This window comes from Citrus clementina, unplaced genomic scaffold (assembly GCF_000493195.1).
Source record: "Citrus clementina cultivar Clemenules unplaced genomic scaffold, Citrus_clementina_v1.0 scaffold_6, whole genome shotgun sequence".
Taxonomy (NCBI): Eukaryota; Viridiplantae; Streptophyta; class Magnoliopsida; order Sapindales; family Rutaceae; genus Citrus; species Citrus x clementina.
The window spans coordinates 15,518,808-15,537,650 of record NW_006262139.1 but is presented as its reverse complement, the minus strand read 5'-3'; the positions used below and the strand labels follow the sequence as shown (position 1 = coordinate 15,537,650).

The 18,843-nt window shown below is 35.4% G+C and overlaps 2 protein-coding genes across 5 annotated transcripts; both read right to left on the bottom strand.

Annotated features, from left to right (window-relative positions):
* Positions 1-1,100: 1,100 nt before the first annotated feature.
* LOC18039926 (protein DEFECTIVE IN EXINE FORMATION 1) lies at positions 1,101-7,680 on the bottom strand. The gene is made up of 13 exons (XM_006429226.2): positions 7,148-7,680; positions 6,942-7,052; positions 6,757-6,839; positions 6,534-6,651; positions 6,253-6,419; positions 5,276-5,814; positions 5,095-5,165; positions 4,588-4,844; positions 3,664-3,845; positions 2,529-2,812; positions 2,301-2,418; positions 2,030-2,212; positions 1,101-1,913 (listed from the first exon to the last, which is right to left on the bottom strand). Exons 1-13 carry the CDS (start codon positions 7,288-7,290, stop codon positions 1,596-1,598), a joined length of 2,574 nt encoding a protein of 857 aa, XP_006429289.1. The 5' UTR covers positions 7,291-7,680; the 3' UTR covers positions 1,101-1,595.
* Positions 7,681-8,297: 617 nt separating this feature from the next.
* On the bottom strand, positions 8,298-18,302 carry LOC18039671 (mRNA-capping enzyme). Of its 4 annotated transcripts, none has more exons than XM_024181577.1 (18): positions 17,949-18,302; positions 17,377-17,622; positions 16,789-16,927; positions 15,981-16,156; positions 15,756-15,839; positions 15,621-15,683; positions 15,384-15,515; positions 15,090-15,290; positions 14,120-14,233; positions 13,805-13,854; positions 12,488-12,650; positions 12,243-12,380; positions 10,918-11,040; positions 10,738-10,836; positions 10,351-10,440; positions 10,189-10,273; positions 8,962-9,089; positions 8,298-8,859 (listed from the first exon to the last, which is right to left on the bottom strand). In XM_024181577.1, exons 2-18 carry the CDS (start codon positions 17,500-17,502, stop codon positions 8,716-8,718), a joined length of 2,055 nt encoding a protein of 684 aa, XP_024037345.1. In that variant the 5' UTR covers positions 17,503-17,622; positions 17,949-18,302; the 3' UTR covers positions 8,298-8,715. The 4 variants fall into 4 exon arrangements, with proteins under 4 accessions (XP_024037345.1, XP_024037344.1, XP_024037347.1 ...); XM_024181576.1 differs by having other exon boundaries at positions 17,377-17,597; XM_024181579.1 differs by having other exon boundaries at positions 14,222-14,233; positions 17,377-17,597.
* Positions 18,303-18,843: the final 541 nt, after the last annotated feature.

Genomic DNA, 18,843 nt, shown 5'->3' with positions numbered 1-18,843 from the left:
TTTTTTCAGAGTTGCATTACATGTTTACATGCTTATTATTTGCTATCATAGAACTCCATAATGTTTGTTTACCTTATCTTCTAAATGATACCTATAAGCCTGAGGGAATATATCTAGTGCACTCACCTCTTTTCAACAAAGCATATTCCTTGCTATAGCATCAGGAAATACAAATTTGCTTTTGCCATTCTGTATGGTCTAGATAGAACAATGTTCTATGATTTGCAGCACCTCAAGACTTAAACTGCTACTTAAGCAAGGCTGTTTAGGCCTGAAAATTTGGAGACTATCTACAAGGATTCTTGCTATTGAGTGTCTGATTGGTGTTATGCTATCAACTAAAGAAAAATATTCCAGATTGGCGGTTGTAGACACTTGAGTGTACATGGTGATTTTGTCAGGGTTAGTGGTGTAAGCATTCAGACTTTTGTGGCACACTTGAATTTTGTCCGCTGTTGCAGTAATTCATAGCAGCTCCTACCAAGTTGAAGTCATAGTATAACATTTGGTTGCATTTTAAGAATGCCTTTTGGGTGAAGAAATGTGAATGGTTCTTGGGCAAGGTATAATTCATATGCTGATTTAGAGGCACAAAAGCTCTTTATTGTCAGTTTAGTGAGAATTACATAGAGACTACAACTTTTTTTACCCCCAAGAAACATGAATCTCTCTCTGTTAGTTGTTCCATTAGTATGAACTTTGGTCTTGATGGACTGGTAAGTATTTTCTTTGTAATTAGAAGTTTGCGGCCAAATTTTGAAATGAGTTTTCCCAGAGAAGTTTCTGAAACTGATGAATGCCCATGAACGTTGTTTTTCTGGCAAGTTATTTGTCGGATCCCACCTTGAAAAGTAGTAGTTGCATTTTTCACGAATTGATTGCCCAAAACTATGTCACTAAGCTATAAAAGATAATAACGTTGACGTTCGGCATTGTTATATTTGACGTTTTACTTTGGAAAAGCAGCATGTGACATAAGAGCAGGCGACATAAAACTATCAAACATATGCAGAGAGCATTTAAGCTCATGAAACAGAAACCTGAATTAAATTTATCCAGGATGCGTTAGGATTCCAATTTCCAATCACAATTACAAAGGGTTTAAGGGTTCTCATAATAAAAGGTTCGTTTCTAGCAATAACTCCGAACAACCAAGAAAGAAAGATGAAAATCAGTTACAGTTTCTGAGAAAAGCTGCAAGTATCATTACCAATAAATATTGCGTAGAGAGAAAAAGACACTGGAAAAGCAAAGTTTGTAAAAGTATTGGCCCTGTGGGAGACATGTTTAACGGCTTTCTAATAATTGACAAAAATATATATTTCCTCTTTTGACAATCACTGAAACTATGAAATGAATTTAGAGGACTCAAATTTATCTATGTTACAAGTCCCGACTTTCTTGGTCCAAAAATCAATCCTATTGAGCCAGTGCTTCCTAGACAGTCTATCACACGATTGCTTTTCCGGAGAAAATGTCACTAGAGGATCTGATTTTCAATCCGTTGGTACCTCAATCTAACCTTCATTAAGGTGGAAATATCGGTTCAGGTCTTGACAGCATTGGCATGTCAGGTCTAATACAGGATGATCTCATCACAGGTCTGTGTTCCGTGAAAATGATGGCAAAGGCATGGCTTCCTGTGGACGAAGGATGACAAGCACACCAAACATCCCGAGCATCGGGAGGACTAGGAGCCACTTTAGTAGTTTATAGTAATACATATGGAATGTAAGCGAGAATTCGTCTGAGAAATAAAGTCCGTTCTTGTCAACCATCTCCACCAAAACAGTCCCTGTCGTCCTTACCCCGACTGTCGGCAATTTGATTCTATATTTTCCACGACGTGCAAAGATTTGGCTTTGCTTAATCCTCCTCTCACCTTGGTAATTGCCGGGGACCAACAATGTTGTCTGCAAGTTTGAACAAAATATTAAAATTGCTTTCAGGAGATTGAAATCTGGACTTGGGATCTGAATAGCTGTGGGAAACAACAGTTTGATGGACTAAAACTCTAAAAGCAACTTACAGTGACATTATATGGAGCTTGGGACCCAGATGGGAATCTATATTCATCTACAATCTCAATCTCCACCCAGAAGTTTCTGCCTTCCTCATCACGGAAAGCTCTTGATGGATGTGTGACATAGATTCCTGCACGGTTGTAACGGATTGCAACATTGTTTCTTCCTTGGTTAATTGATCTCCATGCCTGGAAACAATAACATGCAAATAATATATAGATTGCTCGATAAATCTATAATGAATATTCTACAAACCAAGGTTCAAATTTATCCTGCCTTGAGGGGATGGTGTGGAGCAGGAGTTGAGAAGCAAAAAACATTGCCGTTCATTGTGGTAACAATAAGATCAAGATCATCTCCACCGTCAACATTGTCAGCTAAGACCATGCTATATCTGTCATGAGGAGACTCACATTTAAGTCAAATTTTGGAAGAAGAAGAGAGTAGATGTGTTTGGAGGCTGGGGGATAAAAGATTTATGGCACTGAACAAGATAATACTTACGAAGTTTCGCCAATGTCGACTACATCAGCACATGATGTTGGGCCATCTATAAGGTACAAATAGCCATCAAAAGATGTTGTAACAATTGTGAGTCCCTTGCTTTTCTCCCCGCGTTTAGTTAAATCAACAAGAAGAACTTGATTCATCACCCTTCCATGAGTTCTATAAGGATAAGGACGGACTTTACTGCCATCCTTGCCACTAAGAACGTAAATGTTCCCCGATAGTGTTGGAACCACAACATCAGTATGGCCATCCCCATCAACATCACCTATTGAGGGACCCTGATAACAAGATGTGTCAGATAACTGTATCTTTACACAATTTTACAGCTTTCCAAGATGAGAGTAACAATCATAACTCAAGTGTCCCTCAAAGGAAATGACCATGCAGAATCATATTTCTACCGAGTCACCAGATAAATAAACAGTAAAAAAAAATCACTTATTTAGCCGTACGACCAACTAATACAATCTTATACAATAGTGAATGATAACACTGGTCCAGCAATTTTTTAAGGGCAAAAAAGACACTTGTATTTGTTGTTATTTTGGGAGTAAGAAATGCTTTTTTTTTAAAAAAATCAACAGTTCCCACTTTCTGATAACAACTAATGATATAGTCAAAGAGGATTAAAACCGTCATTTTCAGACAATTACAAAACTAATTTTAAAAAATAAGCACCGAAACATTTCAATACAAAGAATACAAACTTCAATATTGACAGTGTTTAGTTATGCTATTCTCTTTATCAATGTAACTATTCCGTTTACTGAATGCTACTCTCTTTGCCATTGTAATAATTTCTTAATCTTATGCAAAGACAAAAGCCTAAAACAGCTTCATAAACAGTTATCATTTTTAAGCTATAAAACGCTGTATTAAACACCTACACAAATTCTTTGGCAGACATGTACATAAGGTACATTTTCTACAGGAATAGTCCACAAGCCATTATGCCATATTCGCATCAATATAGTCTTAAGTAGACAATTACAGTTGGTACTTGGAAAAAATCATTAGATCTCAGTAAAATTGAGGCACACAAACAAGAATCTGCCCCATGCACTAGTGGTAACAATTTGGCTTTTAATATAAATCATTCCACCGTAAGGTGATTGACACAGCAACAAACCTGTGTAACAAGACTCTTCAGATGCTGCTCCCATATTCCCTTTCCTTCTGCAGTCCATGCAGCAACATTTCCATGTGTGTCAGTGGTCACTAGTTCAATTTTTCCATCATCATTGATATCAGCTGCAACTACAGCACCTTGAATTTCTGCCAGTTCCAGAGGAAACTTTTCTCTAATTTTGCCTAGCAATAAAGAAACAATTAATTTCTCAGATACTAACTGATATTGACACTAAGTTGCTGATACATTAAAAATTAGTTCGAACAAGAACGAAAAAAATTAAAACTTTGATCCTGGCATAAACACCTTTAATTAATGAAAACATGCATCATTAGATCCCCCATCATTGTAGCTGTTTTTTCTTTAAAAGACCTTCAAAGCATAATTTTTAGATATGTCATGATAGCCGTTTTGATTGATCCTCTTAAATTTTGTGCAAATCAATTGAACAAAAGATTGACCAGACATTGAAACTCAAAGGAAATTGACAAATACACAAGCATAATATTTTAGTGAGAAACCAGAAATGTCTCTACAATATGAAATAGAGGTCCCAAATAGAGTAAAGTGTAATCATTTAAAGTCACCACTCACAGTCACCCTTGAAGAAAGTGTACAATGTGCTGGCAATGACTTAACTTCTTTGCGAGATATTACACATATGCAAAGGCATTTAACATCAAACTAATATCCTTTAGGGAAAGGATGAGAACAGGGATCAATATCCAAACTGGATGTCATCTTGAAAGTTGTCACCGTCAATTCCTACAGTTTCAAAGGTTTTAGCAATTTCCACACTTACTAGATTATGGTACAATTCAAATTAGTTACCGACGTGCCCAGGTAGGAAAAATATATTAAAATATGTTCCAAACAGACATTTTCAGAAAAAATAAACAATAATAACCAATCTTAGGACATTACCATGATGATCCAAGACATAAAACAACCCAAAAGAGGTCCCAACAAGTATGTCAAGATTGCCATCACCATCCAAATCCACGACAGTTGGAGAAGAATATATATATGCACGGAAACTTGCATTATCTGTACTTAAATCTAGATCTGTAGTCCACTTAACTTGCTTTGTATCAAGATTGAAAACAACAATGGCACCAGCAACATATTTCCCTATATCAATACCACCCAGCTCCTTCAAATGCTCCGGGTTGTCATAGTACCTGCCAACTCATAAGGTGTCTAAAATTTCAGATCGGTTCATATAAAGCACCAGGAATCCTTTGAGCTAGCAAACTTAAGTGCAAAAGGTAACATGAGTGTATGATGATGACTGATTTCTAATTTGAGATACAATGGTATATCTCCAGTTCACAAGAAATGGATAACTTTCAAATTGTAATCTGAATTTTAATATTTAAGAAAACAGGAAACTGGAATAGAAAGTTTTGAAAAGCCATAAATAAAACTTACTCGTGATCAAAGAAGTAAGAAACAGCAATAATCATTTCTGAGACACCATCATTATCAATGTCCGCTATGACCTGTGTAAATGAGAAAACTATATTTCATCAGTGCCAAAATAATATCTCAGCTTCATCTGTCAAGGTGTTCAGACATTAAAACAGCCTTGTATTTACTGAAGATCACTCACAGGAGTGCTCAATATATGAGAGTCAACATTCACATAATCCTCTATTTTCTCATGCTGTTCTTCAGTCCATTCCTCATCTCCCCACATGGCATCATCCACATAATCATCATAGTCATAATTATACTCATCAGCCAGCTCATCAGTGTCACGGAATAACTCAAAAGATGAATCTGCATTTTCATCCAATGCTTGATCATTTTCCGCAGTTGCAACGGGAACATCCTCTTTATCATTGCCTTCCTGTGACCCTTTTGAGTTGTTATCTTCCAGAAGACGTCTCCCAGTGTTAGTTCCATTCTCTGAACTATTAGTTCCACCTGATACAGTAGTCGTGGAAGAATTATCCACACTCATGGGAAGCTTAATGTTCATTTCTGTGTGACTTTCATTCACTTTCCTTTCTTCACTAGGATTAGATACATTTACCAGACTCTCATTCACTTTCTTTACATCCGGATTAGATACAGTTGCTGGAGCAGGATTACTTTCTGTTGATGTCGTCACTGTTGCATTTGTTTCAGGGGTACTCTTCTTCGTTTCTACAATAATTATCAACATAAGCCAAGTTAGAATCAACCCTCTTTCAAGTAAAAAATTCCATAGAAGAAATCAAGACTGATTATGAAGATAAGAACACTAGGTCCAGAAAAAATAATTTACATAAATAAAATCAGCTCATAATTAACAACATAGGACTCAAAGAGGTGGAAACAGATCCAAATCGCTACTTATACAAAATCTGAAGGGAAAAGAGGAGGGGGGGGGTGGGGATCCATATCATAGTATTTTCCAGTATGCCAGAAACTATATTGCAAGGAACAATCAAGCAGCGAGCGATCTCAAAAACACATCAAGAAATACGATAAACTCAGGCTGATTGTGAATTTGCTTTAGTTAACAAGTAGAAGAACATAACGTTACAATGTGCCAGAAAGTACCAAGAACAACTCCAAATTTAACAATTAGAAGTAACTTACCAAGCATTGATTTCATACGAGCAGCCTCTGACTCCTGAACAATTAGATCGTCATGGACATCTGGATGTGAGCGATCCACTGGATCAGAATGCAAACCCACATACCAATCTTTACGAACTTTCCTACGAGGTATCTCCAATTTATCCGTCATCATGTATCCCGACACCCTAAACAGTAAATATAAATTTAATTGGTATAAGTCTGAGCATCTTGGCAACTGAGAACCACATTAATCAACATACAAAATAATCTCAATTACCATACCAAAAAGATAGAATTACCTAAAAAATAGAACTTCACCATTATAAGTAGCTAGTGCGATTTCTCTAACACCATCTTTATCAATGTCATATAAGAGAGGGCTAGAATGCACGGATGATTGATGAAAAGCAGGCCAACCTAACAACATTACGGCAACCGGTTGTTATAAGGATTACATTTTATTTTACTGCAGGTGCAAAAGCAACGTATACAAGCAGAAAAGAACATAAAAAGGAATTATACCCGGCATTTTGTCGCCATCAGAACCTTCTAGAACCTCTAGGTAGTGCAAAAACGAAGGAACCACTATATCAAGCTTCCCATCACTAAAATAAAAATTTAGCGGATAAAAAAAAGCCAAACTGAAAACAATACAAAATCATTCCATAATCAGCTGATTAGGTTACGGATGCAGTTCATTTTAATACCTGTTGATGTCAGCAATCAAAGGAGTGGCGTAGATGCTAGAGCTGACTTCAGTTTGCCATCTAAGCTCTAAATTTTTAGGGCACTGCGTATTCACCAACGCATCCTCATCTCTAACAAATACAAAAACAAAAACAAAATCATAAATTCGCAATTTCACAAATAAATCCCAAAAAAAAAAAAAGAAATTAAAAATTTATGAACTCACATTTGAGGCACACCAAGCTGATCGTCGGTAGCCTCTCGCTGGCGAAATTTATTTTGCTCGGAGTTGTCACCGCCACGAGCGGAATTGAAGAGCAAAAAACAAATTAAAAGAACACAGTTCGCTGACGTTGTTGAGGATTTCATATGTTACCCTTGAAAATTGCTAACAACTAAAATTTTTAATTTGAATTTATTTGGGTTTGAAATATGTGGTGATTTTATTGTAATTGGAAGTGACTAAAGACGGCGCCGAAGATCTGTTGGTCAAAAATATATTTAATTGATCTCTTTGTGAAGGCGATATGAAGAAGATGGATGTACAAGTATTGAAATTGGGGAATTCAACGACATTGATGACAGTTGGAATTGGGAACTTGGAAAATTAGGGTTTTGTTTTCTATTGCAAATTGTTATTGAGGGTTTTGAGCAGTAATGCGTCACTACTCAGTACTCACCAGCGCTCGATCCCGCGACCGGTGACAGGAATAAAGCCAAGACTAATCCAATCTTGTCGCGACTGCAAAATATTTTTTAAGAGCGTTTTTGTAGCATTTGCTCTGTGTTACCGATTAAAAATACCATAATAAAAATTATTAAGACAATTAAAAAAAAAGGCTAATTAACTAAATTAATGCAATTTTAGAATTTAATCAATTACTGAATTTTTGCGTTTAAATATAAAAATGATTAATGCTATCCCCCATTCGTTATTAATTAGTTGAGCATAAAATTCAGAGCTGATCCAAGAATGTTTTCCGATACCGAAGAACCGGGAATGCTCAGACCAGGCGCACGTCTTTAGATACTATCACGGGCGCACAAATTGTCCGTCACCAACTTCCTAATGATTCAGATTCGATAAATTTATCGATACATAAAGTCATCAACAAATTTTTAACTTAACCACACTTGCAATACCTAATACTAGCCTTCTCCAAAAATACAATTTGTTTCCTTCCTTTTTTTTCCCCCTAAAATCCGGTTGCTCGGAGAAGAATAGATAAGGGAATTAAGAGCTACAACTAGTATGTCTTTTCAGCTAACACATACATACCTGAGTAATATCCACAGAAATGAGGAAAAGCAAATCCACATAATAGAAATTTATTTAAAAGAAAAAAATATGACTACCTCTTAAAACCAACTTAGCAGTCACTACATTAGAATAGGATAAAAGGGGCAGAAATAAACACTAATAATATACATACTGAGATCCTAATCCTATTTCTCTTGATTTTGGACAACTATCAGGAAAATAATTCTGATATGATAACTATTCAAGTGTACCCCACTGGATCATACAAGTCACCAGCTTAGCACACATTACAATATGAGAAAAAAAAAAAGAAAAAAAGACTGTCTAATTACAAAATATCTAAATATCTCATTGACCCCTAGGTAGACGATGTAAATGCCCCAGCTTTTTTCAACCAACCAAAACCTGCAATAGCAAATGCAGGCATGCATCAGAAAGGGTACTCCATAGTCCCACTTTAGTCTTTGGGCTCTTCTACTAAGGTAATCCTGGAAAGTATGTCGGTAATCCAGGACTCAACACTTCTTATCCCATCACCTCCTTCGTGCTGAACTTGTATGTAAGTGTGCTTTGCTGTCATTTCGAATTCTATCAGCATACATTGGCAGGCGAATGATCTCCTGTATCTCGTTCAACAAGACCTCCTCAGTGATGTTGTCCCTTATGCTTCGCATCACCTGTGTTTTCACAAGTAAAAAGCACCTTTTATTATTCCACTAAGGCTAAATAATTAAAAAAAGAATAGAGTTATATATGACAGAATAGGTGAAGAGATGGACCTTTCTGTAGGTATTGATATCATTCGGGGTTGATTTATCAGTCCTGATCCGCATACATTTCCATACCTGTACGTCTGGATCCCAAGTACACTCAATAATCTTTCCCGAGTAAAAAGACGGTTCTCTATCTGCAAGTATTTTCAAGCCTTAGCCATTTCAAAACAAGGGATAACGAATGAACAATTATCATAGGCATGTAAACAAAGTACTGAACCATGATGTAAAAGACACATGAAAATGGACATAATATAATTGCAATCCCAAGGTTGAAATTGTCTGTGTCTACCAGAATTTGGAAGATGATGACAATCTGTATGCCACACAAACAGACGAAATCTCTATGACTATCAAACTGCAATTGACCTACTTTCATAACATCCAGGACAGACAGCAACTTAATACACGGATACTCCAACTACTATTGGCATTTTGAAAGATAATCAGACCAAGCCAAATGACAAGCTTTTGTTTATATATTTATTTATTTTTCCATGATAAGCAATTAAACCTCTGCAGGATATGAATTCCTCCAATTGAAGATATTTGCCACATGGCAGAGACAGACAGGACTCTAGATTGCTGATCGTCATCATAAGCAGAAAATGCCATCATATTGCATGCAAATGCAAGTACTACAAAATAAAAATGTTGAAAAAATTCTACTAGGAAAATCCAATAGACAAAAAATCAATTCCTGACCAATCTGGTGCCACATGTCAAACATAGCAGCAGAATGAAGTCCCAACAAAACTTGCACAACTGAGAAATGCCATTTCAGGACTTCTTTACCCCACATAGTAAGCAGGGCAACCATGAAGTAGAAATCCAGCAAAAGCATATCCATAACCAGCCAAATATACAATCATGATTCATCTTTATTCCATAATATCATGGGCAACAGCTAAGCAATACGAGAACATGATAAGGCCAATGTACACCAGCAAGCCCAACAAGCATAGAATTTATCACCATAACACCCAGAAATACTCCCCAAAAAAAAATTTGGAAATAGGGGGAGAAAAAAAGATAAAACTATTTATGTATGCAGTTAAAATTGAATAGGAGCTCCATTTAACATCACAAGTGGATCCATCTTTGGCTTTATGCCATTATAGGCGTCATGGCTGGGACTCCGAATATAGAAGACATAAATTTTGGCATCCAAAATAATAATCCGACGGGCATGGGTTTGCTTCAAAAAATTAGTTAGCTGTGAGGAAAATGAACCTGTAAATTCAACTGAACTCCCTTCCATCAGCTTCTTCTTTCCACGTTCAAATACATAAAGTAGCCGTCGATCATCATCAGTCACCTGTCAGCATATACCTTCTATATTAGAATCAGATGTTGAGGAGTTTTTCATACTCGAAGTAAATATAATAGCATTACCTCAAATAGAAAGTCAACCGAGTTCATTCTAGCATATTTCCACTTCAAAAGGCCTTCATGTGTTCGAGGAACGTAAGGATCATCCCAGCCCTGCCACATAGTAATCACTAATAACCACATTTTACAACCTAACATTTAACTCTCAGCTTCACTTTTTTCCTCCCAAAAAAAAACTCTCTTAACTTCACTTAAAAGTGGCAAATTTTTAAAGAATAGTCACTAAAATGCAATTAAATAATCGATTTCACAGCACAAGGAAAACACAGTGCAGTGTAAAAATTTCTTGGGTGGAAGAAGCAGAATCAGAGGCCTATATTGTGCTAATAAAACCATCAAAAAATGTTGTTAAATTACACTTTGCAAATGTAGTTTATGATCCTCAATTACCTGGAAAACAAGACCATCAGCATCATGCGAAAGCTTTGGAATAAACTCCTTTAACAGCTTGTTAACAGTGGAGAGCAACCAAAAATCTTTCCTCCTAACCTGATAAATTATTTAAACAATCAATAACCAAAAGCAGTTGGGGAAGGAAAGGCAGGAGGAATGATGCTTCTCAATACATACCCTAAATGGTTCCAGATCATATCTGTAGTAAGGGTTCCTACTCTGGTAAATATTGTGGCGCTCATAATTCCGTGGTTCAATGACTTCTTTCTCAAGCATCTTCCACCGTTCATAGAAAGGCCGCTGGCCCACATTTGATAACCAGACTTTATTGTTAGTACAAACTATTAATTATTTATATCTTTGTGACAAACCAAAGAAATAAAGACAAGTACACGGAATACTACTAAAAGGAACACCTTAAACACATCCACATATGAATCTAACAGTAAAATAACAGTCCAAACAATTTTTTCGTACAATACAAAGGAAATGTAAATATTGATGTGCTATTTTAGAATTCACAGAACACAATTACCACATCCTCTAGGAGTCGATGAATACCAGAAGCAAACGTAAGTTATTATGCATGTACTGTTAATCCCTCTTACAATCCAGCGAAAAACATCAACCACATTCTATATGTTTTTTTTGTCATTAACAATATGAATTACAGCAGTAAAATTATTTAGGAACCTGATTCCTCCCTACATATTCTCATATATTTGATTTGTTAGTGGAGCCATCAACCTCTTAATAAATTTTGTAAATAGATTGCGATCACAATGAGATATTATCAGCATTTAATATACATTATTAACAACCCTATTAAGCTAGTTTGAACAAGAAAAATATAATTGCAGTTTCTAAACCACTTTTTCCCCAAAATAAGCCGGTTTCATTGAACTCCCCCAGTTCATTTGCCTGATTTGAAAGCATCACCAGTAGCACATATTGGCTCCATATCTCAGCCAAAAAGAGCATGCTACAATGTTTTCCATTAAACACATGTAAATCAAAGCAACAAGGAACTTTTTTAATCATACATCCTTTTCATAAATTATAAATCTTCATATGCTCAAGTCAACTTTTCTAACAGAGGACTACTTCAATGTGTATTTGGGAGAAGCTGTTTCGGGCTTTCTCAAATAAACTATATTCAGAAACCTCAAAATCTAACATTTTTAGATCAGGTTTGACCATGCATGGCATAACACCTAAGAAGTTGAGGAAAACTCATCTATAGGGACTACTAATGCTAAATATGTTGCACAGAAAGTTAGATAAGCAACATCCAATATGGATAAAGTAAATTTTTTCAAGGTAAAACTCTTTTGTCAGTGGCTTATGGACACATTGGTGCTTGACCGACATATGGCAAAGTATCTAACTACCAACATATAGTCACAATACAACTAATTCAATTGCTGCAGTGATATAATTATAATAATGACATGAATTAAAGAACATAAAATAATTTATCACAGGTTTATCCCAAATCCAACCTCAATGACAGATGCTTGGTTAATTGCCATCATATCATAGATAAGGTATCTTCTCTCCTGCCTTCGTGAGTCTGGCAATTTGTCAATAATCATCTCCCCATCCAGCAATGTGAAGTGATGAGTTTTCTCACCCAAACCCTACAAGCAAAACAAATATGACAAATTAACAGTCATTATTCCAATTTTATACAAAATTGGGTTTCAATACCAAGAACCTTTCTGCAAGCCGAGATTCAACTACATACTTCATTTGAGTTTCTGCAAGGAAACCTCATCTGGACCCTTCGAAAATTGAAACACCTATCAATCAAATAACATCCATCCATGGTTATAAGCATCATGTATCGAGTCCCATCAGCTTTCCACGTGGCATAGTAATAACGTTGCCGTAATAGTTGTAAGTTGTCACTGCATGCATTAGAAGTTAAAAGTTAAAATTCAGAGATTGCAACCAAAAACAAGAAAGTTATTCAGAACAAAAATTTCAAACAATTCCCTTGCATATGGAAATACTAAATTATGTCGTCACCAAAAAAAACACACACACAGAGACAAAAAAAAAAAAAAAATAGCTCTCATGCTCTTCCAACTACTCTGCATTTGGAAGATAGAAAAATATTATCACATCATACGAAATTAGCTCCCAGAATCTGATTGGATGGCATAATTATATGAACAGCATCCATTTGAGTAGGATTGGAAACATTTTTTTCGACTTCTATGGATCTCAAGCACAAAAATCCTTGAAATCCAATTCAACAAAAACACATCCAAAGGCTCCATTCCACTCATACTATATTCACTTTTCACTCAAGGTTAGTGAAGTTGGAATTTACATCAGATGTTCGATCCAGCCAATATCTGTGTATTCGGGATTCGTTCTAAATCTCCACCCTATCATATATTCCTTGTTAAAATGATGCACACAAGAAACAGGGAAAAATTTGGAGAAAGATATCTCCAATATTGTCTGACATAAAGTTTTGCTCAACATCATCTACCAAGATCTATCTTTATTATCCAGGGGAGGGTACATTTTGAAATGGCCAGAATCTACCCTACTAAGCATTACTTTTTACCTTTTTTCCCTCAATACTAACATTGAATAAAATAAATTATTTCCTGCCCTGACCTAGGGGCAACTTTGAAAAATCGAGACTAATCAGAAAATGAGGCAGTTTATTAAGAACTCCATTAGTACAGACTATTTTTACTTGAACAGAACAAGACAGTCCCTTTTTTGACAATGATATCAGGAAAAACGGGATTTTGAACACTCTTAAAAGTCCAATAAGCTTAATACATTCCATAGAATAGCATGCTGAAAGGAGGACAACTATATTCCAACTCCTCACTGCCAACCCAGCCACCCCACAGTTCTCCTTATCCTTTTTTCTTTTTTCTTTTTTCTTCTTTTGATAATAAAACTTGCTGCAACAATTCTAATGATCTGAACAGCTGTTTAGATGTCCCAGAGAAAATGTGCAACCTAATTATAAAGATTAATAATAGGAAGAAGAAGTTTCAACAAAATTAGAGTAAACAAGATTCAGAAGTTGGACCTGTTGAGAGAAACTGGATGTGACCCTGGAAATTGCATATTCCCTCTTCCCTGGATTGCAAGAAATGAACCAGGTAAACCTTGAGTTAAATCAGATAGCTACCAAATGCATAACAAGCATACAGCATAGACATAATGTTTCAAGAAATAAAAAGAGTTGTGATCCATTCTTTGGTTAATACTCTAGTGTTATACAGATGCCCCTTTCTTGGAGCATATTTGAATAATCATTTCTTCTTTAAAACCTTCTACACTTGAATAATGTAAAGACGCATACAAATCACAGCAGGTATACACATTTAAAGTATAAACTTACCCCAAAATTCAACTTAAGTGTCTGGTAACAGAAGTGCCGAAAGGCATCTTGTTGGTCATTAGGTATTTCATCCCCCAAAACATCATCATTTGTCATAGTTACCTCATTATTCTCCTGAAATAATAAGAATCAAGACATATCATTAAAAGCATTTGACAAACATGAAAAATAATTTAAAAAAAAAAAAGCACTAACTTCTATTGATTTATTGAAAACTTAATCATCAAGCCTTTTGTCCCATATGATTAATTGGCTGATAGTACCCCAACAACATGAAAAATATTAACAAGATAATATCCATAGTGCAATAAATGCACAGAACAAAATAGTTTATATTGATTTCCCTTTAGTCTCTATTAACACAAAAAGGAACAAGGGGAGGGGCACAAAACAATTTCAATCACAGTTATTTCATTGAAGACAAGCGGCACTGAGAAGTGATAAACAAAACAAAAAATATGGAAGAGAAATGGAATTCCCATCAATTGAGGAAGAAAAAGGAAGTTCGATAAAGGCAAATAACATAGAAATATTAACAACACATACACCTACCACGTACAACACTGTTAGCATAGATCTGATAGGAAAATTAAATTGTGCCAAATTATATATCTTCACTATTTCAACCAGTGATGACATTCATCATTTTGTGATTGTAGCTTCAAAGGGAGGAGTACAGTGGCTAAATTTAGGGAAACTTAATATGCTATATTTGAAGTGATATTGTGTCATAAGTAAAAGCCAAAGCTTGTATACGAAATAATTCCAATGACATTTAGGGACAAAGCACACATAAGTAATCTGCATCAACACTATTATTGTAGCCAATAAATGCAGTGACAATTATTTAAACTCAAGTATTTAGGGACAAAAGCACACATATCGAGAGATCTGCATCAACACTATTATTGTAGCCAAAAAATGAAGTGACAATTATTTAAACTCAAGTATATTCTTAGAGTATGCATACATGCAAAGCAGCAGCTGGAACTCCGTCATCATCATCATCCGGTACAGCTTCACCATTGAGATCAAGTTCTCTTTTCCACTCTGGAGTTGAAGGACAAGGGGTCGAATCAAGCCTCTTCTCATGATAAAAAGTGTACAGAGCCTCTATATAGTCATTCTTGTAGATTCCAGGTGGGCGTACTTCAGCAAACTTTTTTATTGCCTGCACACCAGCCAAATCAAAGGAACCAGATTTTAATACGACTTGTTAATTGAAACTATTTGAAAAACTCTAAACAACAATCACAAAACTAACCTGAGCAACAGACATTGACTGTGAACGCATAAGAAAGTGAACAATCATGTATCCTGTTCGATTATGTCCATGTGTACAGTGAACAAGAATATACTTCTTTGAGTGTTTCTGTCGTGACAGGAACTGGGTAACCTGGAAAAATTGGTTACATAAAGCATCATAAGAAGCTTTAGCCTGCTGAACACAGCAAATTCAATGTGCTAAACTGACGCAGCATAGAAAAGGTAAAGAACAAACCTCATATACGAAGTTATTTACAGAAGCATTATCAGGTACAGCATCTCGGCCCTTGCATTGAATCTAGAACACAAATAAAAAGTTTCAAAATATGGAATTGTTCCATCACCATAAAGAGAAAAGAAGGATACTCACCTTAACATGCTTAATGCCCTCTTTCTTCAAATCTGATGTTGGGTAATAACGTGTTGTATTTGTCAAATCAATCACCAAACCAAGCTGGGAGAAAGAGAAACAGGAAGATAATTCTCATAAACCAGTTGTCCAGCCAAAAGGTGCACGATCAGGATTAGATGCATTTATAGCATACCACAGAGAAAAAAAATGCTGATGTTTCAAGGCAGAAAAGAGCTTTCTCACATTTTTATTGACTTCATTTACCTTTCTTCCCAAAACTCTTAGCTGGTGAATCACTTGTTTAAACGAGTATCTTTTTCCAGGAGGAATACAATCATTGAAGAATTCACTAAGCGGAACCTTTGAAGGGATTATACAACCACCAATTTCTTGACCAAATGGAGGGCAGTCCAACCAACCTACAAGGGAAGAACAAAATGATTTGAACCTAGAAAAAATCAAGAATATAAATATGTAATTAAAATTACACTCTCTCCATAAAGAATATTAGGAAAAGTTAATACCATGGACCAGTCACTTGATCCCTCAATTAAGGGTCTTATAAGGTATTAAGTTCCTCATTTATTTCATGACTCTCCAAAATAATAAAGTAGCCTGACCGGAAAATGTAAAAAAATGATGGTCAAATTGAATCCTACTAAACAAAAACCTGTATAATCTCCCCTTCTTTTTTTTATGTGTTACAATCTACTGACATTTACAATCAAGGGTCAACCAAGACCAACCTAGATCACTTCTTTTACAGCACAATACAAATTTATATTTCTATTTTAGGGATATATCTTTCCCCACTTATATTCTGATGAAACATATTTACCAAACCCAAATTGGTGAGAGGGGAGCAAGATCCCTGCAGTATCTCACCACTCAGCCAAATAGAACCAGTAAACTCTTAAAACAATCAAGATAACTCTTTTAAAAGGAGTTCAAATTATTGTAATGGGACATACAAGATACAGAAATTAATTGCTGATAGAGACAACATAAAAATGACATAAAGTAGAACCTGACTCAGTAAATAGAAAAGTACCAGGGGGGAGCTTATTTCTGTCATAGGACTTGTAGTTTTTATTTTGATAATATTGATCATGCATGGCCGGCTGATATGCATGCACAGGTCTGTCATCAGGTCGATCTCTTTTCAAACGCCTTCTTCTTTCTTCACGCTCCTGACACAAGCAAACAAAATCTCTAACCGTGAACAGACATCAACGAAAAGAGTAGAAAACTACGGAAACGAAAAATGGTAACTAATAACTTCGCTCAATAACAGATAGTCATCTTCCTTCTCTCACCTAAAGAGGGGGGAAAATGGAAGAAGAAGAAGAGAGATGGATACAGAGACCAAATGGTCATCTTAAACCTTGCACATAATAACAGAAATCACCTACATATTGACCACCCTAAACAGATCACTTGAACTGGCATTCGAGGCATTATGCCAAACCCGCAAGGGATCAAAATCTAGCAAGTTTCACACAACTTGTATAATTTACTGAAAGATAAAGGACAGTTTGAAATCCCTCTAGCTATCATGTATAGTATATCAGAGGACAAAATGAATAATATATTAAAGAGAAAAAATAAATAAATAAATAAAAGAGAAAGATAGAAGTACCCTGCGCAAAATCTCAGCTCCAGATTCTATTCGTTCTTGTGCAGCATATTCTTCTATATGTCCTTCAAAAGTATCCTCATCTTCTTCAGGTAACGGTGAAGCATTTAAATCCATGGCACCAATCATTCAACATCCACTCAGTATCATTCACCGACATGAAAGTCTCAAACGCCCATAAGGCTACCTTCACAATATCAGTAAAAGTTTGAACTCGTACCCACCTGTGCCCAGAGCACAATTTAAATCCTAGTGAGCAACAAAAACAGACTTATTTACATCAATTAAAAGCACAAAGTCATAAAACCATCGACCAAACTCAGTACAATTCTTGATTCGACCAATAACTTTACTTTTCAACAAAACATCCAAAACCATTTTAGGAAAAATTCAAAATTCACTCGTCTCGATTTCTCATGCGTTCACAAACACTATTATCATTTTAACTAAATCAACGCCTACAACCCTAATTAACCAAAAAATTCTAATTAATTAAGTAACAAAACGCATCATTTTTAAAGGAAACAAATACGAAGAGCCAAAACCTAACAAATAATAAAAGAATACCAACTCACCGAGTCGAATGAACAACAGTGCACTGCGATGCAGCAGATAGAAGCCGACTCTTGAACCGGCGAGAAATTGAGGATTCTCGCGATCAAGTAATTACGAGCGAAACTAAAACTTTTAAAACGATTTTTACGAATTTTAAAACTTTTTTTCTTTTGCAGACACTTTCAATTATCGAAACTGAAAGTTCTCTTTCGAAACCCTAGAGAGAGAAAGAGAGCGAGAGAGAGAGAGTAGTAAAAGTGAATTGATTAATCCATGTCACGAGAGAGGGGGAGGGAGAGAGAGAGGGAGAGAGAGAGAGAGCACGAGAGAGAACAGGAGGCAATTTCACGATTTGTGATTTGTAATTTGTTTAATGAAAGGGGAACGGAGGTCAGTTAATAAATATAACTCCGTGTTATTTATAAATGGGAAATTACCCACGGCGCGGTGATGATATCTTAAATCTTAAAAAGGCCAAATTACGAGGACATTATGGTCATTTAATAATTGACTTGAAAAAGACTCTTGAGTTTTAATTTTATTTTTAATAAACATATTTTCAGATTTTCTAACAAAATAAAAAAAATTTTATAGAGATTACTCAAAGGGTAAATAAGTGGGTTATATTTATTCTTTTATAATGATGGATATTAATTATATGTGTAGCTCATCTATTAGATGATTAATTTTATAATCTAATTAAATTATTATTGTATTCTCCAATGAATGAATGCCACATTAATTAAGTTACAAATTAAAAATTAAATATTTAAAGGGAGGTTGCCACTTTCCCCCCCTATAATAATCAACATATACCATTTTTCCCTTTACTGTTTTTATAATGGCCAAAAATCCCCTGACAACATAAGTTTACATTATTACCCTTATTTTCAACTACTCTTTTATTTATATTTA

What these genes read in the sequence shown, in the direction of transcription:
- LOC18039926 (XM_006429226.2), bottom strand. Translation starts at nt 7,290, where the DNA reads ATGAAATCCTCAACAACGTCAGCGAACTGTGTTCTTTTAATTTGTTTT. An exon ending in GTCGACATTGGCGAAACTTC is followed by an intron (nt 2,419 to 2,528) that starts GTAAGTATTATC and finishes TCCTCATGACAG; the next exon opens with ATATAGCATGGTCTTAGCTG. An exon ending in CTCCACACCATCCCCTCAAG is followed by an intron (nt 2,213 to 2,300) that starts GCAGGATAAATT and finishes TATTGTTTCCAG; the next exon opens with GCATGGAGATCAATTAACCA.
- LOC18039671 (XM_024181577.1), bottom strand. Translation starts at nt 17,502, where the DNA reads ATGATTGGTGCCATGGATTTAAATGCTTCACCGTTACCTGAAGAAGAT. An exon ending in AGGGCATTAAGCATGTTAAG is followed by an intron (nt 15,684 to 15,755) that starts GTGAGTATCCTT and finishes TTTGTGTTCTAG; the next exon opens with ATTCAATGCAAGGGCCGAGA. An exon ending in ATGATCTGGAACCATTTAGG is followed by an intron (nt 10,837 to 10,917) that starts GTATGTATTGAG and finishes ATAATTTATCAG; the next exon opens with GTTAGGAGGAAAGATTTTTG.